The following is a 25,925-nucleotide window of genomic DNA, read 5'->3' as shown; positions in this document are numbered from 1 at the left end:
TTAAATCGTACAACAGCGTTTAACACAGTTTATCTCACAATTATGAATAAATATTGAGCGATCAAAGACATTTAAATAGAAGACAGCTTAGCGCATGTATATGATATGTTAAATAAAATATTCTCTACTTCTCCAGAGGATTTACAATTACTTTTTCGCTCCAGGTTAATTCACCACACATATCTGCAAAAATGTCTGATTTTTCGGGTGAAGCAATTATGATATTGAATACAGTCTTTTTTTTTTTTTTTTTTCCAAAAAATTTTTAAGTTTCGTAGTTCCTTTCGAGTTGTGGATTTGTTAAAATGAAGAAAATTTATAAAGTACTGTACTTTGTGCATGCTTCATGTATATTTAGATTGTTCTGCACTGACAAAGAAAATCAACATATTTAATAAGCAAGTGAGGTTAAGTGCGGAATTAAGTTTACTAACGCAAATCTTTGTATATGCAAATGTGATTTGTGAGTGCAGAAATGGAGAGAGAGTGATTTACACGTTTTATATAAAAATAGGGTTACCATATGTCTACGATTTAGGTCTTAAAGTAGTCGTCTGCATACATTTTTATGATTCGTTCCTTTAATCCGCATTTTGAGGTTTTCAAAGTTATTTTTTCTCTATTGGTGACATCAAGTGTTGAAATTGAAATGCAGACATTGCTTTCTGTGAATATGAAGTGAGTATGGAGTATTGCTTACAATCGATAGTGAAGGTGCTTTTCGTTTGTTGTTTGAGTTCCTAGCGTGTTTGGAAATGGTATTGGAACTGAATTAATAATACAATAATTATTCAAACATTCAGTACGGAAATATAATTTAAGTGAGTAAAACATGTTTTATTTTGTTTTTGTTTAAGACTGCTTTTCATCATGCCAAAGAAGAAATGTACATTTGCAGGTAAACACGAAGAAAAATATCCATGTTTCCGTTCTGGAAGGTTACAATGGGAACAAGACTGTATGACTTGCTTGCTCCCCAGGGACGTCTGGTTCAACTGCAAATCATGTCGACGGTGACTTGTACTCCACATCAAGACAGAGAAAGATGTGAAGTGTGTTAAAGATGCAACTTCATTGGGTAAAGAGAATTTTTTTCTAAGTCCAATTGCGAACTGGAAGATAATACATGTTCTGTGGCACACCACAGTTTGGTGCTGTTGGGAAGGATGTTTCCGCATTTTGGAATTTCTGAATATGATAATTATATATAAAAAGGAAAGTCCTTCAAGATGTGTAGGAGACCTATGGGACTTGCTCAAATTACATTGCCCAGAAAGATTTCAGGAATTCAGAATGTTCAGTCAGGGGTACCTAGTAGCTTAATTTTTTATGGCAGGTTATAAATTGTACCTTGAGGAAAGTTACTATAAAAACACTTCACTACTTCTGACATTCTTGAACTGAAATCTGGTACAGTTCCCAAATAACAAGAAGCAGAGCCACCCGCGCAAAAGGAAGACAGAAGACAGTGTTGATGACAGCAGCATTAAAGCAGACATTTGACATAAATGCATCAGTGTGTTGATAAAGTGTGATTTGCTACAAAAAAAAAAGAGAGAGAGAGACATAGATCTGAAAGAACAAAGACATGTTCCCAAGAACACTAAACCAAAGGCAATTATGCATGAAGACTAATGAAGTTTTTTTTTTATTCTTGTATGTATGTATTTATTCACACTGCAATGGGTATATACCCGGTGGCAGTGGTAACTAATTACACTCAATAATGACAATAATAAACTTATTAATTAAAAATATAATTAATAATAATATTAATAATTAATACTAACAATTATTTATAATAATAATAATAATAATAGTAGTCCACACCTGTGGAGTAACGGTTAGAGCATCTAGCCGCGAAACCAGGTGGCCCGGGTTCGATTCCCGGTCGGGGCAAGTTCGGGGGTCTTCCCTCAACCCAATATGAGCAAATGCTGGGTAACTTTCGGTGTTGGACCCCGGACCCATTTCACCGGCATTATCACCTTCATCTCATTCAGACGCTAAATAACCTAAGCTGTTGATAAAGCGTCGTAAAATAACCTAATAAAATAAAAATAATAATAATAGTAATAGTCATAATAATAATAATAACAGGGAATATCCTAAATTAAATGAAACGATCTCTTAAAATAACATTTGAAATAAATCTATTTTGTATCTTAAACCTGAGATCGAACTAAAACTCACGAGTATGATATGTTCATAACTGCACAAGTACCTTTCAACATTACACTCATTTCGCTGTCAACTCATTCACTGCACTGGAACTACGACACATTTCACTGATTCTATCCTGATTTCACTAACACTTCAAAAACATTTCACTGTTCAAATACTTTGCACTGCCACTATAAACTATAAAGCTTCACTGACAGGAACACGTTTCACTTACACAACACACTTCACTGACACAACATAATTCTTCACTGATACAATACTTCAATAACAACATATCATTTACACCCTTTAAATACTGTGTATAATTATCGTCTATTAGTAAAGTTTTCCGGGGTTTTCCCTCAACCCAATACGAGCAAATGCTGGGTAACTTTCGGTGCTGGACTCCGGATTCATTTCACCGACATTATCACCTTTATATCATTCAGACGCTAAATAACCTAGATGTTGATACAGCGTCGTAAAATAATCCAATAAAATAAAAATAAAATTAGTAAAGTCCTTAAGCCTCTTTTTAAATATATTTTTGGTTGTTGGTAAAGCCTTTAGTAAGTCTGCAGATAAAGCATTCCAGTCCCTGATAGTACGATTGAGAAAAGAAAACTTTCCAGTGTCCGTCCTCTGCCTTCTTTCCCTCAATTTATATGAGTGGTCGTTCTTTCAAGAGTAATTTGGTGGCTGCAACCTATTTTTTTATTTCTCTCCAGGCAGGCTCACCTCTGTATGTTTTGAACAGTGCGCATAATCAAATTCGCGTTCTCCTGCCGTGAGTGTGTCCCATTTTAATGGTAAATTTTTCCGACAACACTTGGGAGCCCGTTTTTTAATCTTTTCCAGTGTCTTAATATGTTCTAATCTGTAAGGATCCCAACATGCAGCACCATATTCCATTACTGGACGAACTAGTGATTTATATGCAACAAACTAGTGATTTATATGTTTTAATAAATAAAGATAGTGTGTTAAATATTGTGTTTTCTGTGTATTTATTTTATTGTAATACTATTCATGAAATCTAAAACTAATAACTTCTATACTATACTACAAAACAAATTCAATAACGTTTTAGTTTGTTAATGAAATGTCACTCTAAAAATAATCCTACGAGAGTCACTCCAAAAGTAATGCACAACATTATTTTTCATTAATTTTTTATTCTACATCTTTGTAATTTATGGAGGTCATAGATCCATCCTTCCCGCTTGTATTCAAATTTTTATTTCAGTATGTTATTTTACGACGCTTTATCAACAGCTTAGGTTATTTAGCGTCTGAATGAGATGAAGGTGATAATGCTGGTGAAATGAGTCCGGGGTCCAGCACCGAAAGTTACCCAGCATTTGCTCATATTGGGTTGAGGGAAAACCCCGGAAAAAACCTCAACCAGGTAACTTGCCCCGACCGGGAATCGAACCCGGGCCACCTGGTTTCGCGGCCAGACGTGCTAACCGTTACTCCACAGATGTGGACTGTATTCAAATTTAATTTAAGTCGTTCCCGTAAGTGGTGCTATGATAGCACTACTTCAAAATGGCTGCTGTACTTGACATTCATCAGAAGCAACGTGCTGTTATCGAGTTCCTGTGCTGTGAGAACGAGGCAGTGAGAAACATTCACAAGAGGTTGAAAAACGGTATATGGTGATGCCGCTGTCAATCACAGTACGGTTAGTCGGTGGGCAAGCAGAATATCTGGTGAAAGAGGGCACGTCAATATTCGGGATACTCCTTGCAGTAGCAGACCCTGCATTGTACAAAGTCCTGACAACATGGTTGTGGCTGACAAACGCGTAACAGTGAAAGAATTGTCACTACAAGTTGGAATACGAGAAGCAAATGTGTGCAGAATATTGAAACAGTTGGGGTTAAAAAAGGTTTCTGCCAGGTGGGTTCAGAGGATGTTGACAGAAACTCACAAAGAAACTCAAAAAACAGTGCAGCGAACTTTTGGACCAGTATGAGAATGGTGGAGATGATTTTCTTGCAAGAATTGAGGGGTTAGCTGAAAGAAGGGCATAACTCAGAAAACATAGTTTTGAGATAATCAACAAGAACTATCTATACCCCGCATCTCTTGCTGGAATATGACACTAGCATTGTATATATAGTACATCGTTTATTTAAGAGGGCTCGAACAATAATTATATATAAGAACGGTGATGAAACAGATCTGTCTAATTGGCATCCCAAAACGATCTGCTCCGTTTTAAGGTGTGTTATTGAACGAGCACTAGATTTTAAATTCAGATCATACATAACCTTCTCAGAGCATCAACGAGGTTTCACCAGGATGTTTAATAAATATTTCTCTCCTTAGTTCCATATTACAGTCAGCCAAAGCAAAAAAAGAAAATGCTACAATAGTGTTCTTGGATATTAAAAAGGATTTCGATAACATCAGTCATGTTCATTTGCGAAAATCTTTATCATCCACTGCAGCCCCGAAAAAACTAAAAGAGTTAATATTTTCCTTACAGGAAGACAACACGACTCTGGTAAACATAAACCACTCAAAAACCAAACCAATAAAAATTTCTAAAAGTGTGTTACACAGTTCACCATTATCACCAACGCTATACAATGTATCCACTGACCATATTCTACAAGAACTATGTGAAACAGAGATAGCAAATGCATATGGGTATAACTTAGTTAACGGATTAATTCCATTAACAATCCTAGGGTTCGCGGATGACACTGTTATAATACGAAAAAACCGAGATTTGGCTGTCGAATTGACAAAAAATGGCTCTTCAAAGATTTGAAGAAATCGGATTGGATATTAACTTAGCAAAATCCGTAGCCATCACTATTGAATATGGTAAACTGTCTGGATTTAACCACAGTCTACTATACACAGTCGCGAAGCTCAATACGTAGTAAATATGCAAACATTAGATAGTTGCTCACCACTAGGATCGCTAATATCGCCTCGTTACAGGCAATGCAAAATAGTACCGTCACAGTCTATTGTTTCTAGCACCCTCAAAACTCAAGCTTCGTGACTGTATATACTAGACTGTGATTTAACCTCGAAATTCTAAAAGACCTCCAAATCAGATGCATTTCAGAACAAGAACGTATCAAGTACTTGGGTCTCAACTTTGCCAAGTAATGAGATTTGACTCTCGAAAAATGATTTCAAAAATAAAAAATAAATTGGATCTACTTTCTTCTTCACCTTGGTTATATTCAGATGAGAAATTTAAAATCCTCAACTCTTCAATCTGTCCGATATTATTGTACCACTTTTTCTCAATTCTTCTCGAAAAATTTCGGATTGGTTTCTTACAAAACGCAGATAAAATGATTAAAACAACACTGAAAGAAATACTATGTTTACCTACAGATACTCCAGATTCAATGATTTACTCTGATAATAAATATAAAGGCGTTGGTCTATTGCGAACTACATGGGAGGCAGTCCCAAACAGGGAAGTTCAGTCAAGGGGAATCTGCATAACAAGTACTGAGACTATCAACTATTGAACGTGATCTGGATGTAGTTGAGGAACTTGAGATTAATAATGTACAAATATAAAACTGAGAGGTAATAATGTACAGAGTATTACACTTCTTACGATAGAAAAAATGTCTGCAACTACATAGCATATAGCAATTATTTGGGCAATCAAAAAATGTAATTGTGATTGCTAGGTAAAATGTATTTATTTATTGTGCCCGGCCAGAAGTTTACTATAAATTTAAACAGACAGCCGATTTCACACACTGAATAATATTCAATACCAGCTGCATCCTGGAGGAGGAACTGAGAAAAATAATAAGATGTTCGTATTAAAACAAAACAATCAGTGGTAGCCAGCTGTACTGTACAATCGCTCCAAAAATACTGAGCAAATAATATTTTCAAAGTATCTCTTGAGCACATTTGTGCATGCGTTGTACCATCTTGATCAGTTCACACCATACAGAAAACGACATTGTGTTATTAAAGCCCTTTTTATCCGTCCCGAACTTTATTACATCATTCTGGAGATCGAAATGATTAAATTTAACTGAGTGACCTTTAAATTGGCTTAATATTAACAAATACATCGCTTCTAACTAGGTATATCCATCATCTAGTAGTCTGATGCACAGCAGCTCTACTATCAAATATGAAAGTTTAGCGTAGATGGTTAAGGCATACAGAAACAAATCTGAATCTCAAGGTTGTGAGTTCGATTTGAGTCCATTATTTTTTCTTCCTATATTCAAGACACATTTTCCACTTCATTTCATAGATGGCGTTTCTGGTTAATGCGTTTGAAGATAATATTTTGTGAAAAATTAATTAATCTTAACGTTTAATTCTGTAATGTTTACTATGAGAAATGACCAGATTTCTTTTGTGGATTCAAATGGGATATTTGAATAATATTTTAAAACAGTGAACCTGTAACCTCATGTTGTCATATTTGTCGCTAGATGGCAGCAGAACTTTGTTTATGATCATTCATGAAATGGTGGAGCTCAGAGAAAGGTCAGCAGTTTTAGCTCTTGTGAGGGCAGAGTTTTCGGTAACTAAGGCTGGTCGGACACATGGCGCTCCTTCTACAGCTAGACAAGGGACCAAGATTTAACTCAGGTAGCAAAGAGGCATTACAGGCCGTCCTCGTAAGATGAGGCCCTCTTGACAGCAGTTGAGATGAACCCTTTTCAATCTGCTGTCAGGCTGAGGACTTTGTCTTCATTTCCTGGTTTGGTGCAGATTGTTTGCAACTGACCTAGAGAGGCGGGACTTAAAAACTAGGTCGTCACAGATGCTGAAATATTTTATAGTCTTACGTATGCCACAAATATGCTGAACACGTCACCACTACTCACAGAAGTGGCCATTTTAGTATTCAGTGCTGGGTTGCATGACACCTCACGGTGCCAGATGCTAATAAGACTTCTAGGAACTCTCAATGACATGGAATATCAAGACCTTCTGAGCCTTTGGTTGACGCCAGCCCTTGTCCTAAATTAAATGTTATGTTTTATTTAACGACGCTCGCAACTGCAGAGGTTATATCAGCGTCGCCGGATGTGCCGGAATTTTGTCCCACAGGACTTCTTTTACATGCCAGTAAATCTACTGACATGAGCCTGTCGAATTTAAGCACACTTAAATGCCATCGACGTGGCCCGGGATCGAACCGCAACCTTGGGCATAGAAAGCCAGCGCTATACCAACTCGCCAACCAGGTCGACGTCTTAAATTATCCTGAAGGACAGGTTATTCACTTCCAGCAGGATAATCATCCAGTTCACACATCAATGGTGGTTCAGCAGTGGTTTGATCAGCACCAAAGGATCAAAGTGATACCTTGGCCTCCGAATTCTACCAATCTGAAACCCATTGAGAATGTCTGAGCAATAATAAAGAAGGCTCTTTGTAAATGCCGTTGCCAGCTAACACCAAAGGATGAGCTCTAGTCGATAGTACTCAAACTTTGTAAAAAAAAAAAAAGAAGCTCGCTCGCAAAGAGAATTACTTTGAAGACCTGGCTACTTCTATGCCTGACAGACTTCGAGAGGTCATACAGAAGCAAGGTCGACAGACATCTTATTAATTTTGTTTATTCTGGGTAGAGACGGAAATCACATCTTAAGAGTACCATTCTTTTTCCCTTTGTTTCTTTTCTGTATAGTTCTAGAGCCCACAGATAAAAATTAAACTTATGAGTGAACCAGACTTATAATATCTGTTCTGTGGTATCGTCTACATCTCCATGACGACGTGGAATCAGCCAAATTAAAAAAAAAAAAAAAAAAAAAAAAAAAACCTATACCAGTCTCCAACTGTCATCTGTCGATTCCAATCAGTACTGTACCTCTAACGCGTAGCTATCACGCAGCTCTCTGACTTGTTCTTTCTCTTTCTTCCATATTCGAATAAGGATCGGGTTAACATGTAAACCTACCACATGCACACAGCATCGGGAATCCGTCAAATGGGCTGTCCAGAGTGTATTCTTTTTTGCAGTGATTGTACATACTATTTTATCTTTATATATTTAAACTTTGCCAAAAAAAATCATGTCATCATATACTTTCTCGTCTAAGTAAATAACCATATTCATAAATTATAACTGGTACAGGTATTCTACATGCGTCAACTGTCCCACAGCTCACAAAACCTGAAATATTTCTAATCATTGCACAGTCTTGCAAATTCATATGAAACATTTATTCGTTGATAAAAAAAAAAAAAAAAGAATAGTGAGAAAGTAGGAAAAGAAGCGACAAGAACGATTGCAAGACAAATGGAAGAATGTAACTAGTACTCAAACACGAATTCATCCGACTCTGTTTATAAACTGTTTTCATTAAGTACACATTTTACAAAAAAAATTATGATTTATTTAATGACACTCCCAACTGCCGAGGTTATATCAGCGTCGCCAGTGTGCCGGAATTTTGTCCCGCAGTTCTTTTACATGCCACTAAATCTAGTGACATGATATATATTATTTTAATGTACGCAAGTACATATGATATTTCCATGCAGATATTCTGCGTCATCATACGATGAAAGAGTAATGGAACGGAGAAAACGGTGGTATCCGATGTGGCTTAGTGGATAAAGCATCAGCACGTAGAGCTGAAAACCCGGGTTCAAATCCCGGCGCCAGAGAGAATTTTTCTCCGTTCCATTACTCTTTCATCATATGATGACGCAGAATATCTGCATGGAAATATCATATGTACTTCGGTACATTAAAATAATATATATGATATGCGTAAATCACTTCCTGATTTAAGACGACGCTTATTCCGTCGGATCCCGGCCAACTAGTCACTCATATCGAGTGCACCTCAGCACATGTGTGGACTTCAGTCCTACGTTCATAGACATCTATGACGTAGTGCAGAGGGCGGCCACTAGAGGGAACCCAAGAGTTGGAACTTAAACTGAGACGATTCTGTCCGGTGCCGGGGTGGGTGTCCGGTGTGGCTTAGTGGATAAAGCATCAGCACGTAGAGCTGAAAACCCGGGTTCAAATCCTGGTGCCGGAGAGAATTTTTCTCCGTTCCATTACTCTTTCATCCTAGTGACATGAGCCTGTAGCATTTAAGCACACTTGAATGCCATCGACCTGGCCTGGGATCGAACCCACAACCTCGGGCACAGAAGGCCAGTGCTATCTGCGCCACTCAGGGCGACAGTACACATTTTATGTAACAAACCGCTATGTAAAACTGCTATATCGACAATGAAACCGTTTATAATATGTTTATTATTACGAGATTCCGCATTTAAAGCTTACAAAAACATTGAGCTACACAGACTTCAATTTGGTTCACTGAAGTGTAACAAGAGTGTACGTGACGAGAAGTCCTAACACCACTACTTGAACTACAATGGTTCTCCCCTAACTAAGGTTGTCACTATCTATTTTGAACTGGAAGCTATTAGCAGTAAGGATATTTATGTACAAAATTATACTAGAAATATGATGATTTGTAGGCTTGCAGGACTGTTATAATGTGCCTTCATTTTATGAAAGAAATAAAATAAACTCTCCAGTATTTATTTATCTTCATAACTGCTTTCTTTCATGACTTCAGAGGTCATTCTTATTACACAACAAACCATTCCATGCCGTAATAGATTACAAATGAACGCCATATGTGAACATTTTGATGAAGCAATGAAAGAAATGACCATGTGAAAAATCATATACCACACTCACCTATCAGGCAAAATCGCATTCTCTTCTGCAGCAACTTCCAGTTCCAACTCGTTCTTTACTGTGTCCAAATCACACAACTCTTCCTAAAAATAAAGACCAATAGAACAAAAATATGGTGAAAGTTTACATGAAGAGTGCATCAATTCTTCATGACATAGGCCTGCATTTAAATCCTACCCAGCCCAAGCCAAAAATTGAATAGCAAAAGGTATTCCTTGGAGTTCTTATTTTGAAGAGTTTTTCGTTTCCATACACTGAGAATTGAACGACCATTGCAAGAAGAAAATGTAAGAATATATGTCTTCACCCAGTAATTAACTAAGAGAAAGGTAACAAAATTCCAGAATGTTCAAAGATTCTACAGTGTAACTGAACGGTTAATCGAAAAAATCGGATAATCCGTACCATTGAAAATTTTGTAATTTCCTCGGTGATCTTGTATTTAATTCGCTATGTAGTGGATCAGAAGTTCGCTAACTTAGGTCTGGTTGTCAACGACGGGTTTTTAAGGGGTAAGGAAACCCTTTGTAATGACTGTCTCAGGAAAGATAAGAATAAAGGAGGTCTCATGTTGTAGATTTATGTACCTTTTTACACTTCATCCTTGTTTTTTTATTAAATCGCACAGTTGTAACTCCTATCTCGTATTCTGATGCGAGATGGGCCACAATTTCCGTTTCTCAAACCATTCAATTATTTCCATTTTTTTTTTTTTTCCGTACTTAGTATAACACGTTTTCTGTTAACAGCCGTGGAAGACATTTTATATACAAGGTATATTATAGAACGGCAATTCGAACAGTAGACAATGCTGTGTGACGATAAAGGTTTCTAATAACACTCTCTAGAAAAAAAATATATATGTAGAACCTACTAATATGATGTAGGCCTACAAAACAGTACTTCATATAAGTTATTTATTTCTGAAGCAAAAAAAAAGAAGAAAAAAAAATGAACGAAAAAAGAAAGTCGGATAATCCGCTAATCGGTTAATAGAGTGACGGATAATCGGGGTTCTACTGAACTGTGTTCCCAAAAATTTTTAATTAAATCAGGATTTCAATTAAAAATTATATATATATATATATATATATATATATATATATATATATATATCATATTTAATAGGATTTTTTTGTAGATTTGCTCTAAAACAGAGTTTGTCAAACGTTTTTGAAGTGGGAACCACTTTTTTAAGTCAGAACAGTTCCGCATTAGCATATTTTAATACCAGTAAACTTATATTTAAAGTACAATTAATTAATTAAAATTAATTTAATTCAATTAATTTTATATTAGAATTAAGTTAATATTAATAGTTTTTTTAATAATTTAAGGCTATTAGAGTTTGGATAAAATCTTAACACATTAACTAAAAAAAATAATAATTGTTGGTACTCACATTAATGAGATGGATAAGCCTGCCGATTTCTTGCACAGTTGTTCTACATATATTTGGATGTATGCTGGTAAGCTTAAGTCAGAGACCGTCACACAGCCGATTTTGGTAGCCTACTTTGTTTTCATTACAGTTAGTGATGAAAACCCTTTCTCACATAGATACGTACAACCAAACTGAATTATAATCTGTAAACCACCATTGTACAGTTCACTATATTCTCTTTTCACTTGTGATGAGATCCACAAATTAACCATACCTTCCGCTTGGAATTTCATTTTAAGTCCAGTGTCATTCGAGAGTTCAATTAACTGTTCTATTTCACTCCATGAAAGTTTGTTATTTTCAACATGAAAGGGATCACGAACCCATGAAAATTCATCATATTTACTTGGAAAATAAGTTTCAAATTGTGACCTCAGAGTTTCGAGATTCGAACATATGTCATTGGATAATTCTTTTCCAATAACGAGATCATTTTCAACCAAAAAAGACTCTAGGGTTGGAAATGGTGAAAAAATCCTCTGTTTTACACAACTGACCCACAAACCAAGTTTCCTTTCGAACCCCTTTAATTTCTCATGCACATTGAGAACAGTCAAAGAAGTACCTTGTAGAGAGAGATTTAGTTTGTTTAGTTTTGAGAATACGTACGTTTAAAAGATATGCCAATGTAGACCATATATTATCAGCAAAAACGACGTAAAATCTTTCTTAATTTCGTTTACAAATAATAGGATTTCCTGTCTTAATTCAAAGAGCCTTGTGAGTACTTCACCTTGTGAAAGCCAGCGGACTTCAGAATGAAGAAGAACCTGTTGGTGCTCCTACCCATGTAATTGCAAAGTAATGAAAATAATCTGCTATTCAGAGGCCTTGCCTTAATAAAGTTGATCACCTTAATGCTGTTTTGTAACACGGTTTTGAATTTAGACGACATACCTTTGGCCGCCAAAGCTTCCCAGTGAATGAAACAATGGATCCACATAACATTAGGAGCCACTGAATTTAGCTACAACCCACTATGCCTATTGGTAAGCCCACAAGTCCCATTTGAATAAAAAACTACATATCTTTTTCCAATCAATATCATGCTCTTGCATATACTCATTAAAAATTGTACGAATTGGAAAAGTCTTTCAAAATAACATATCTTCATGAATAGCATTGATCTTGCCCCCCCCCCCTAATAAAAGATGTAGGTCATCCCATATTATTTGCAGATAACACATGTACAGTAATTACAGCCAATAACTCCAACACATTCCAATCTTCAACAGATGAAATTCACTTCAAAATATGTGACTGGTTCTCAGTCAATAAATTGGTATTAAATTGTAACAAAACTAACATAGTTCAATTTAAATCCTGTACAAATTCAACCTCGCAAATTTCTAACGCAATAATTAACAACAGATCCCTATTAGAAACAACAACAACCAAATTTCTTGGCTTAAAAATCGATAATGTGTTAAATTGGAAAAATCATATTAAAGAAATTACCCCCAAACTAAATTCAGCTTGTTTTGCTATTAGATCTATGCAAAAGATAGTAAATATCAATACCTTAAAAACAATATACTTTGCATACTTCCACTCGATAATGAGATTTGGAATAATATTCTGGGGAAATTCCACAGATAGTAACAGTATATTTCTATTACAAAAAAGAGTAATTAGAATAATAGTAGGTGCCAAATCTAGGGAATCATGTAGGAATATTTTTAAAAAACTACAAATAATGCCCATGGCTTGTCAGTATATCTTTTCATTAATAATCTGCCTCGTATGTAATCGTGAAAACTTTGTAACTAATTCAACAATTCATAGCATAAATACACCTCAAAAAAATGACTTTCATACTCCATCGGCAAGTCTATCGTGCTATCAAAAAGGAGTGCGTTATATGGCAGTAAAAATTTTAATAGCCTCCCTATCGATATAAAAAATGAAACTCAAAACATAAGATTATTTAGGGCCAAATTAAAGAAGTACCTAATTTCTCACGCCTTCTATTCTGTAGGTGAATTCATGACATTCAGTAACGCTTCATGAAATTGATACTAAAACTTTGTGTTGTACTAGTAGACTATATTGTAAATCTTGTCTGTATATATTTCATCTAGACTGTGACCATAAATTAAGACTTTGTAATAGTATTAAGTTTTTTGACTTGTTCCATATTCTTTCTGTAAAGCAATGTATGAATACCATGGAATGTTAATAAATACAATACAAAAAAAAAAATACAAAAACTCGTACCTGACATAACAAATAAACTGCGCATTATTCGAAATGTCTGTTGTGTCATCTATCTGAAGTGGACTTTCTTTCAATCTACTGATAAGTTCAGATTCTACGTTATTAGCCATGCCATAGACTCGGCGTGTAACTGTATTGTTTGAGAGTGGTATTAAATCAATGTCATTAGATAATTTTTGACTAAGCATTGTTTTAACTATATCTTTTGCAACTGGAAGTATTCAGGTCTCACCTATAAGCTTAGAATGAGATAAGCTGCTCTTCGCGATATGAAAACTTGCAATGCAGGAAGTTTGTAAGGCCTTTTTAGTTGCCGAACCTACCTTAGAAACAACTTTCATTTCTTTATTTATTTTTTTAAAGCAATGTTGAAAAAATCCGACAGGTTTACTTTTTACACTTGCGTATTTCGTCTGTAAGTGCCGTTTCATTTTCGCGGGTTTCATACACTTGTTTGAAAGCACTTCGTAACAAACAACGCACTGAGGTTTTGGTTCACTCTAATTGCCATACCATGTGAATCCAAGTTCCAAATAACTCTTGTCATATTTACGAAAGTATTCTTTGAACAGCTACCATTAGGACTAGACATTTCTTTACGGACACTAGAATCACTGATATTAATATCTTCACACACAGCTTCTGAACTATTAGCACTGCCTAAATGAAGCGTACCATCACGTTCCTTTCTTTTCAAAGAACCAGGTCGAAGCCAGTTTTCCATTATGTATAACGGGCACTATCTAACGGAGACATAGACAACTGCTAGCGTGTACCACATGTTAAGGATTTCAAACAACTAACTGCTAACAGGCAAGCGATGAATGAACAATGCACAGAATTTGTTATAAGTTACTTGTGATTGGATACAAAAAATATAATTAGAAAAGTATTGTAATTTGAATTTCTGGATCTGAACCATCCGGATTTTAAAACAGGCGGAGTCTAAAATATCTTATATCGTCGTCTGGAAAAAAAATAGAAATAAAAAAAATATTGCAGAAACATGCCCGATTTTCAACAAGCAAAGATACAATATGGCAAGTTCTATTATTGGTGTATGACGTACAGTATGTGACCATTTCAATGTGCAGAATGTGTCGGAAAAACTATAATAAAGTCATATATACATGAAAAGATTCGGTACTTTCGTCCTCTGTCATGAATTTGGGTGGTCCCCGGCTGGATTGCAGGTGCGCCACGTTCATAGCGCTTTAAATCCCTCTTTTGTTGTGGAGAGGAGAGTGGGAAGTCGGTAAACAGGGTATTAAATTTCATAAAATGTCAGTACTGGGAGAAAAAGTGAAAGGCGGCTGCCATGTGTCATTTCCAAACTCTGAGATTTTCAGCTATAGTGTGATACGCAATTCGTTTGAATTTTATTTTTTCTTCCGTCTTTTTTAAAGGGCCACAAGGGAAGACATCGAGGACCACAGATGGTCCGCGGACCATAGTTTGAGAAACGCTGCTCTAAAATATTTTATTTCCTCGAAACTAACGAGTGTTTTAAAGACATGCGCGTATTTTTGTAAAATATTGATAGTAAATAATTAACGTCAATTTATAACGTATGATTTCTGCTAACAAAAATTATGAACAGGAAAATGTTTCATACGATCTCTCGTGTGACAACTATGATACCAGACTGTGTAAAGAGAGCCCGCAGGTTCTGCAGGCATTAAATTTATTCTAGACGACCGTGTGTTGCTTTAAATACTAAATTTTACGTAATATGAGTTATATCTCCTATATTCACTCGTAGAATGAGGTGTACACATTTGAATACATAATATTTTATATTACTAATACACAATTAACTCGAATTTGCGGTACAGATCACGACGACTCCATAAAAGAGGTTATACTTACATAGTATGCATATATTTTTTATTAACATCTTTCAAAGAAAACGTGTATGGACTAAATAAACATGATGAGAACAATTTGGTAGACCACTTGACGTAAAATAATAGCTAAATTTAACAGTTGGAAATATTAGTAACATTCTACAATATATAACAGTTCTGTCTCCCATATCACAGGCTCCCCATCATGATTTATTTCGTTCTTGTATTTTGAGATAAGTGTTGTACAAATTTCATATACTGCTAGGTACTGGCTGTAATGTTGTGCTTTAGGAGGCGCTGGGAGTTCTGACTATCTGTGCCCTTCCAGACTTTACAGGAGTAAGTAGGATTGTGCAGACGTGGAGTCAAGTATGGAGGATGACGGCCTATGAGGAATGTTTCAAAAGCAGATACAGTACCAAGAGTTGAAAATGGAAATGGGTGTACAAAACAGTAAATCTAGGATAGAAAAAGAGACAGAGGACTTAAAAAAAGATCGAGGAATATCAGAGAAATAGTAAATCTGAATGAACAAACAGAGAAGAAATATATAACAGAAAATCTGAGGATAAGTATAGAAAATAACAGCGAGAAAACAGAGCCACTGGTAAGTGAGAACAATCAAATGAAGGAGAGCATTAACTACTATGAAAACAAGCATAGAAAAAAAAAATATATGATAATCTTCTTAGTAGAAGAAATAGGACGAGGTCACTAAATAGAAACCTTTGACAAAGTGTATAACGTGTGTTACAGGATTTTTAATTTAGAAGTGAGGAAAGATCATATCAAACAAACTTCTAGGCTAAGGAAAGACTTCAATAGGCCAATACTAGTGAGATTTATGAATGTGAGAATTGCAAAAGTAATCCTGAATAATTTAAGAAATTGCAAATAAAAATAGTTGAGTGTAAAAAGGGAGCTGTCATATGAAATAAGAAAAAGAAGCAAGTTACTACTCCCATTTATGAAAGCAGCAAGGAATAAGGGGAATTTCGCAATGCTATACGAGGCTAAATTGAAAGTAAACAGGAAAGTCTACAAGTATGGACAACCAAATACACCCGGATTTTCAGATTGAAGTGATAACGAAAGGCCAAATACTTGCAAGGGAAAAGGAACACGATGCAGCGAAAAGTGGAAAGAGAACAACGGACAAGGTGAAAAGAGGAATACCACAGGAAAGACAAATGTGCAAAGGAGAAATAAATAAATTCAGACGACATTGAAGCACAACAGTGGTAATGCAGGGAAGAGCGAAAGGCAATGTTGGAAAGAAGAAAGTCTGCAGGAACAAGAGAGCTGATGGACACAAAGGACAAGCCAGAGCAGGATGGAAGTCGGGTAGCAAATATTGATGATCAGGCTTTTACCTTTTTCCTTCCTTCTAAACTCATAATTTCTTAGATAATTCTCCGAATCGTGGTGATAAGAGTGATATATGTAAATGCTGTTGAACCTAAAAAAAAACCTAAATTGTACCTTAAGATCTAAAAAAAAAACCTAATTCATAATTAATATGTATTTTACTATATTTACTGCTTTTTATATAAATATGTTTAGAAATTTCAATACCGCTTATAATTTTTTAATTTTCACTGATCGTGGATATGAAATGGCAGTAAACGGGAGCGAAGTGACTGAACTTTCTTTTGAGGTAAATGAACTGCAAAAAAAGTCGCATGGTTCAAATTCGTGAAGTTTTCCGGCATGTTCTGTCTTATTATAAATTTCTGTTATCTGAATGCCAATTACAATTATATTACATACAATGTTGAGTTTAATAATAGTTAAATTCATATGAACCACACATGTAAACGAGAAACAAACATAAATTGCGAATTTGTAAAAATTAATAAATCATAAAGAGATTTATTTTATGGTACACTTTGCCTTATTTAAATGTTTGTTACGTAAAATTTACTGTATGCATACATGTTTAATCAGGAACTTTTTGCGACCACTTTCAGAGTATGGACAAATTAGATCACAAAAACTATCTCACTTATTCCTATAATCTACAATGGAGTTCTTAAAACCTTAAAAATCCGGTCCAAAGTGATGACGCAAGACTAATAAGCAACAAATGTGATTGAGGTCAGGAACATATACATTATCAACAACTGGAATAGATTAGAAGACATCGTAACTGCGAGCAAAGGAATGAAGCGGCTGCCAGAATCAGAATGTAGTGGAAGAATCGGATCGAAATGTGAACTACAATAATAAGCATGCTGAGAATGTGGAACCTAGACATCAAGATGAGGAGCAAGAAGACGAGAAAAATCAGGAATGAAGGTGAGAGGGATGAGACAATGTGTGAAAGTAAGGAGGCAATAAGTGGGAAAAAAGAAGAGGAAGAGAAATGTTGGAAAATGTAGGAGAATTAACTAAAGTGAATGCTAGTGATACTGTTAACAGAATACAAACTGTTTTGGAAGCAGCATTGGAAAAGAGTGAGAAAAAGTGAGTGCAAGCAGTCAGGGTGACAAAATTGACTGAATAAACAGAGCAGAAAGTGACAAGTGAGAGAAGAAAGTGCAAGTAGAGGAGCAAGAGGAACAATGGACAATGAACCAAAGTAGATAAGTATACAATATTAGTCAAGGGAGGCCGACATGTTAAGTCATCAGTAAACAGATGCATACCAACATATTATTTCGTTTTAATGCGCATCATAATAAAACGGTGTCCATGTCACAGAAGGAGCTTGTTATGATGAAGAATGTGGCACAGCTCTCTGACTAATGTCAGGTAACACGAGACTTAGTGAATGAATTTACACCAACAGCAGCTAGCACGCTAACATCACCATCTAAATCAGTCACTGTTTAATTTTAAACATGGTTGTATAGTGTCATATATTCAGCATGCCTTCTGATGCAAGAAACTTGCAAAGGTTTGTCAAGATGGTTGATGTCTCTCAGGATATTTCATAGCATAGTAGTTACTACAGCCCCACTGTATTTTTCATTTATTCTCTACACACCGGGACCATACAAGCTTTTTATGTAATTTTAAATACCATCTCCATGTACAACACACAACACGACTTTCCCCTACCAAGTATAATACAGCAAGACTCGATGCCTATATGTTATCCTTCAGCCTACTGCATAGCCACTTGGCTTGGTCCTGAGGGAGAAATTGGGATGAATCCTTCCACTGAGGCTTTTTTTGGTCCACAGTGTTGCACTATAAGTGCGATGACTGTCCAGTTCGAAAGGCAACCTGAATGACATTAATGAATCTGATGCTAACAAGTGGGCCATTCAGCCTCAGCCCTGACAGAGCCAGGGCCCATCTTCAGACGAATACCTGATAAGCCCCAGGGCCCAGGGTAGCAAGACATTCCTCTATCAGCATTGGAAGCCTGTAGTACAGCCAAGATTTCATCTTACCCTACTTTTAATTATTTCAAACGATAGATGAAATGATGAGAAGATATATTTCAATGCTTGGCATGCACAATTGAACTATTTTTGGTTAAGAGACGTACATAAGTTAAATAAACTATTACTCTGATTGAAGTTCTGGCTGATATGCACATCTCACTTGACGATATGTGTCAGAGGAAGAACAATTCTTTGTATGCATCTGAAGTCTGATTAGTGGAATATGTAGCTAATCGGCAATGTATGCATTGGAGGGGAGAAGGAACTCACCACCCTACCCCATTATCTCCTACTCTAGTTACTTTATGAGTGATGCCTTATTGATGTTATTTATGAGGTTCAAACCTGTCTTCAGACAGTTGACTAAACAACAACAACTATTTTACTGATTAAATATATCCAACAATTAAGAATTAAATGTATTTATAAAAATGTAGGGGACACCAAAGTTTGAACCAGGGACTTCTCAATCTATAGTAGAATGCCCCGTAACTGAGCTATGCCTCCTCCTGCTTTTAGTATGACACAATGAGGGAGAAACTGGCATTGGAGAAGTTGGCGAAATTATTCCTACAGCCTACCAGCACAGACGGGTGGCTATCTAAAAGACAGTTACGACACATGTTAAAAGTGCAGAGTCGTTTCGTAAACATCTCTATTCACCAAATAAAATGACTCTTAATACTTGTATCGTAAATAATTATTGCAATTAAAACACACCTTCTCACAAACCTTGTGTATGCTAAATCTGTGAGCCTAAACCCAGCCTTTAATTTTGTGGAAAAAGCACATAGATAACATCAATCATTAAGTGATATTCAAGATGGTAATATTAGGCGCCTCATTCTATAGCTATTCTACAAGCAAAACTCAGCTCGGACTCCTGGCGGCGCGCATGCTATACCCCTCTTACTCCTCTGCAGTAGGCGTGAGAGCATGCTGTGAACAGGAGCATACGTCATCTGTGCAAGACAGTCATGCCTGCTGGTTTCTGCGCACTGAGTTTTCCTTGTTGGATGCCTATATAGCAAGATCGCGTACCTTGCCAAAAAAAAAATAACTGTATTATTATTGAAAGAATTTTCTTCAAACCTTAAACAATACAGCCACATCGCAATTTAAATTTAGGCTATTCTGCAACAAAAAAAATTAGCAATAAAAACATGCAGACAGTTTTACGTCACCACTGCATACTAAAATTCCCTGTCAAAATAGTTGTACTGAGAATGTTGCTGTGAAGAACAGAATACAAGTTAAACAATGGAAAGAAGAGCCAGCACACCAATGAGCTCCACTCACCTTGGCTTCACACTTCACCACGGGAAAATCTTCAAATTTTATCTCTGGATTGTGATCGTAGCTGTCATCCACGGATTCCTCCTTTATCCTAGTCACGTGCAGATCCAATAAATTCCCTTCCTGCAGAACACAGAGACATTCTGATTCAGTAATATATTACAATGTGACAGAAGCTGATCACAAGTGTTACAGGTTGCACTCTGGGTCTGCATGCCAGTGCTTCAATACTACTTGCAGCACAGGCGAGCAATTATGAAAATAATTTAAGGAAAAATAGGTAATATATTTAAAAGGAGAATATGTCAGAGAGAAGGTAGTACTTCGTTATGAGCGTGAACAAAATGGAGCTAAATCTGTAATGGGGTCCACTTCACATTACACCTATATAACATAAAAGATTTTCGTTACAATGACTGCGATGTTTTCTTATTCAATTTGGATATTTCATTTTGGCATTCAACATTACCCCAAAAGTAAATTTATAAAGTAGATTATGACTAAAAAAAAATCCCAATACATGCTATTGACGCTCAAGTGCAATGAGAGAAATATGACTAATTTGTGACACATCATCATAACATTTAATCTAGGTGCAGTGCATTTCATGACAGCTGAGTCTGGAAACTTGCCACTGTAGACTTATGTTGGCAGCACTGTACAAACAGCTCTGTAAGATTCATAACCTTAAGCACAACCAAGGCCTTAAACTCTATACAGTTTTCATAAACCAATCAGAACACAGTTCGGGTATGACGTATATAGATTCCTCTCCATTGCGAGCAACACACCAAAATCATGAAGTATGTCACAGCCGTAATTTCCTCAGTTAAAAAGAGTGTTATAGCTATTAAATACGCAACGTTAGTAGAGGTAGTATGTGACATCAGATTCGTAAAATACGAGACCCATTAGCATTAGAACTTTATATAAAAACGTTTAAGTTAATAATCTGAGTACGTATACACAACTGTCACAAACAACCTAATCTGGGTAAATAAAATTCAATTGTAATGTTACGAGAATTCTTATTTTAAGGCTTTAAAAATTAAAAACTTGAGTACAGACATTAAAATACTTTATCTACATACATTCTACTGCTTTATTTTCCTGTACTTTTTGGAGACGCGCCTGGCCTCTGTAATGACGTCTGTTAGAACTAACCTCTTCCGTTTTTGTAGCTGTAAGGTGAGGGAGTTCAAATATTTCAGTCTGATGAAAAGTCTTTTCACTACTGCTTCAAACACATCAGACAGAATATTGGGAACTTCTGCCGACAGAAATCCTATAGTTCTTTTCCGTGTGTTCTTATCCCGTTGAATGCTGTTTTCTCCGTGAAATGTGATGGACGAAGACGAAATATTCTGGAAATCCTTTAGCCAGAACTGTTAAAAATTAGTTAAACCGCCATGATAGGTGCTGAATCCAGGATGGTAGTGAATAATTATCTTGTGTTTATGTCTGAAATTCATAAGTAAAATTATCGAGTTGTGGATATTTGTCTTTGAATTTGTGGACAACATAATCAACTCAAACTGTGGAAGACTCTGTGAAACTAGCGCTGAGGTAGTTCCAATGATTTCGGAAGTGAAAATCATTGAATTTATAAGGGATTTTTTTTGTGGAAATGCACTTGTTCGTATATGCAAGGCAGGAAAAAGCCTAAAATAACTAAACCTAACCTACTGTACAAGTTTCCTCAAATTTGTTCACCAGCTTGTTTATTGCATGCGTAATAGCACTGAACGAGGCCAATCCGAACTCCTAAATAAAAAATTGTTCTGTGTTCCTACCCACATACTTATCACAGCAACGAAATGAATATAAAAAATCTTTCTAAAGCCTAATTAACGGTATCTATATGGAACTGTACAGAAGATAGAGACATTTCAAACTAGGAACTTACTTTAAAAATAACCTTATCGTATTTACTCTGGTTTTGAAATATTTAATCTCTTCGGGCATTTTTTATTTAGGCCTAATAAGATACTTGTGTGGAAGTTCTGTTAAGGCTTTTGGCAATAATATGGCAGCTCTATTGTTATAGTCATGAATTTAAGATATTTATGAAACTACGTAACTTACGTGTTAGTTTTAAGATTCTTAGCTTCTTTGGTTGAATTTTAAGAAATTGGCCCCTAAAGTCCAGTTAAAAATATTCTCTTTTGAAATCGAGGGAACATATTCTACTTGCTTCCGGTTTAAATATATCCTTGTGTCTTGCAAGCAACAATTCAGTGCTTGCGAATTTCTTCGTCTTTAGAAAAAGTAGAAAAGTTATTCGCATTTTTATTTTTCTTATACAAACAGCACGCCTCTGCCCTGACATGGTTGTCACTATTTCAACATGCCACCTTTAGCGGGAAACTTGTGACGTCATTTCCTTTCCTCCTCCCCGCATTCCCCCCAACCAAGATCTCATTACTGAGGGAACCTGGAAGTGTATAAGCCTTGAAGTAGACCTACCTATGTATGTGTAAAATTATACGTTTATAAGTGAATGATAGCTATAGTCGCGACGCTGTTATTCCCGGCGTGACTCCTCCTTTTTGCTTACGTCTTAGGAAGTCAAGGCTCTATAAAGTCTAGGTAGGTAGTATCGTTCGCCATTTTTGTTCTTTCGTTGCCAAGCTACAAGACGCGGGATCTATTTGCCACACCGTTAAACATTATCATGACGTAGCTCCTATGATAATAAATCAAACGCACTGTAATTCAGCAAATAATTGAGCGGCAAATAACGTCCTCATGTGCTTTCTGCGAACGCCAACGAAAGAGCCAAAATGGCGGGCGATTATATTAAGTATTTATCCAGCCTTAGGAAATGCTTAACATCTTCATCAGCGAATCACAAGACGCACATGTTTAAATGTAGCCGACCTGCAACGTGATTGGCTGCCGGAAATTAGAGCGACGGGACTATAAATGACCGGAGGTCAATGCTGTCACTCAACTTTGTAATTCACTGCAGCCAAATAAATAAAAATAATTAGTAATATAGGAATGGTACACTACACAAGGAGGTATAAAAATGATCTTACATCTGGCGAAGGATTTTCCTCTTCTCTAATAGCGTCCCCACATGGCTGTACTGCCAGAGGATCGAACTCGGGTTCCGTCTTGATGACATCCATTACAACTGAAAGAACAGTGACAGAAAATTACCCGGTTGCTGTTAATATAGCTGCTTGCCTTCAATAGGAATCTGTGCAATACAGAAAAGTTCATCAGGCTATACATTAATTAATTTTGAATTGCAATCGTAATTGTCAAATGAAGAAATTAGCTACAAATTTTGTCTATTTCAAATCTTATCGTTATTTCCACAGTGACAAACACATGCACAACATTGTAAACTCTACGTAGGAAAGAGTGATCCATTCCAAACGAGACACAATCTGCTGATATCAGTTTCTTTCGCCCTTGCATTACAGTTAACATTTTAATACATCTACAGAAACTAGACAAAATATTGACATGTTCTGAACTGCAAAATAATTAAGAGCAAAAGGAGATAATTAAACTATGATATTACCACAACAATGATTTCACTAATAAACCCAAACATTGTTCACTGTTTCACAAGGCAGATATATTGTTAAAAGCTCATTTTTAGACAATTATGGTAATTACAATCAAATTGTTTTTCTTAAGACATTGGTTAGGTAGGGTTTGACTAGGATATAGATTAGTGAAGGTAGGCCCTCCGTCAATGATTAAAATAAACCTTAGTAAGGCGATAGATTGACAGGTGCATCGAGCAAAAATTACACAAGTGAATGTCAGCACTATAATTCCCGCCCCATTATATATATATATATAGGGCTGTCCACACCTGTGGAGTAATGGTCAGCGCGTCTGGCTGCGAAACCAGGTGCCCCGGGTTCGAATCCCGGTCGGGTCAAGTTACCTGGTTGAGGTTTTTTCCGGGGTTTCCCTCAACCCAATACGAGCAAATGCTGGGTAACTTTCGGTGCTGGACCCCGGACTCATTTCACCGGCATTATCATCTTCATATCATTCAGACGCTAAATAACCTAGACGTTGATACAGCGTCGTAAAATAACCCAATAAAAAAAATATATAGGTCTCTTTCATTTCAAAACTTCCAAGACTGAATATCTATTTAAACTGAATTCAATTCAAACAAAAAAAGACGTCAATTTAGATAATGAGGGGAAAGTCTGGCATCAGGCTTATCTATATTTTAGATTTGTATGAAAGAGCATTCAATTGTTTATACACCTCATTCATTTATTTCGCATATTTTGTTTTATATTGTTGCCTGGTAACCTCGACTGTTGATTAGAGCTGAAGCTACAAATACTATTGAACATTTCTTGTAATAGTTGTGTTCGTGTATTGAATTATTGTAAAATGGTGCAGGCCTTCAAGAGAGAATATAAATTATATTTATTTATGCCCGTAGAACTGGTACAACTTTCAGCGACAGCCATCTTGAGACAAACAACTGATTTCACAGCACCTCTCCTACCAATTCATTTTCCAGGAAATCTTCTATCCAGCCATTGTCGCACAGATTCTGCATAGTGTGGGGGAACTCCGTCATGTTGAAAATGCAAATTTTGTTCGTGCAACACCAGGTTTCCTTCATTGACTTGGTTCTCTAGCGGCAGTGTGATAAGTGGATCAATTACATTTTCCAATATGTTCAGAAACAATTCTCCAGTCAGGTTTATTTCACTGAAAGTCATCCCCAAAAATTCCAGCCCACACATTGATCTTCTAAGGAAACTGGGTACGGTATTCTCTTCACGCTACACACGAGGATTTTCAATGTCCCAGTACCTACAATTGTGTTTGTTGACAAACCCATTTGAGAAAAAAGAAAACTGGCCATTTGCTTTATTGCACACAGAACCAGTTTCTTCAAATTTCCGTATTAGTTTACGTTTTTTTTTCATTTAACGACGCTCGCAACTGCAGAGGTTATATCAGCATCGCCGGATGTGCTGGAATTTTGTCCTGCAGGAGTTCTTTTACATGCCAGTAAATCTACTGACATGAGCCTGTCGCATTTAAGCACAAATGCCATCACTAAAGCAAATATTGTGTCAAATTTGGATCATCTTCAATTCTCTGAGACATCTGGTCACAAAATTCTACTCTTCTATCGAAATCATCTTTGCTGAGCTGTTGCTGATTTTGTATTTTGTAGGGGAAAAATTTGTTCATTTTCAGCACTTCATGTATGAAACCAATCGAAATGTTTGTTACAGCAGCTACTGTTGGAATGGAGGTGTTGGGTTCATTAATGAAATAACCTAGTGTCCAATCTGCGAAGTTTCATCGAGTTTTCTAAACTGGCCATTTGCTTTATTGCACACAGAACCAGTTTCTTCAAATTTCCATATTAGATTATGTTTTTTTTTTTACTTAACGACGCTCGCAACTGCAGAGGTTATATCAGCGTCGTCGGATGTGCCGGAATTTTGTCCCGCAGGAGTTCTTTTACATGCCAGTATATCTACTGACATGAGCCTGTCGCATTTAAGCACACCCATCGACCCATTGACCTGGCCCGGGATCGAACCCGCAACCTTGGGCATAGAAGGTCAGCGCTATACCAACTAGCCAACCAGGTCGACTTCCGTATTAGATCTATCACATATCTATGACTTATGTTTTTCTCAGAATTCCTCTCGTTGAAAGCTCTAGCAATTCTACGAGCACAATGGTTTTCAGCTCCATAAATAAATATGATTTCTGTTCTCTCTTGAAGCGTATACATAATTTTACAATAATTTAATACACGAATATAACTACTACAAGGAATGTTCAATGGTATTTGTAGCTTCAGCTCTAATCAACACTAACAACAATCGAGGTTGCCAGAACAA

At 36.3% G+C, this 25,925-nt stretch overlaps 1 protein-coding gene across 2 annotated transcripts in view; it reads right to left on the bottom strand.

Moving 5' to 3' along the window:
• The window catches only part of LOC138692717 (zinc finger protein ZFP2-like), a 35,056-nt gene that overhangs the window by 2,989 nt on the left and 6,142 nt on the right, over positions 1–25,925 (bottom strand). For both annotated transcript variants that reach the window (XM_069815892.1, XM_069815893.1), the window contains exons 2-4: positions 23,106–23,203; positions 20,068–20,187; positions 9,866–9,948 (exon numbers count right to left, since the gene is read on the bottom strand). In XM_069815892.1, coding sequence (XP_069671993.1) covers positions 9,866–9,948; positions 20,068–20,187; positions 23,106–23,198 — 296 coding nt within the window. In that variant the 5' untranslated portion in view covers positions 23,199–23,203. The remainder of the gene's footprint in view (positions 1–9,865; positions 9,949–20,067; positions 20,188–23,105; positions 23,204–25,925) is intronic.

This window comes from Periplaneta americana, chromosome 17, assembly GCF_040183065.1.
Source record: "Periplaneta americana isolate PAMFEO1 chromosome 17, P.americana_PAMFEO1_priV1, whole genome shotgun sequence".
In the NCBI taxonomy this organism is placed as follows: Eukaryota; Metazoa; Arthropoda; class Insecta; order Blattodea; family Blattidae; genus Periplaneta; species Periplaneta americana.
This window is presented reverse-complemented; position numbering and strand designations above follow the sequence as displayed.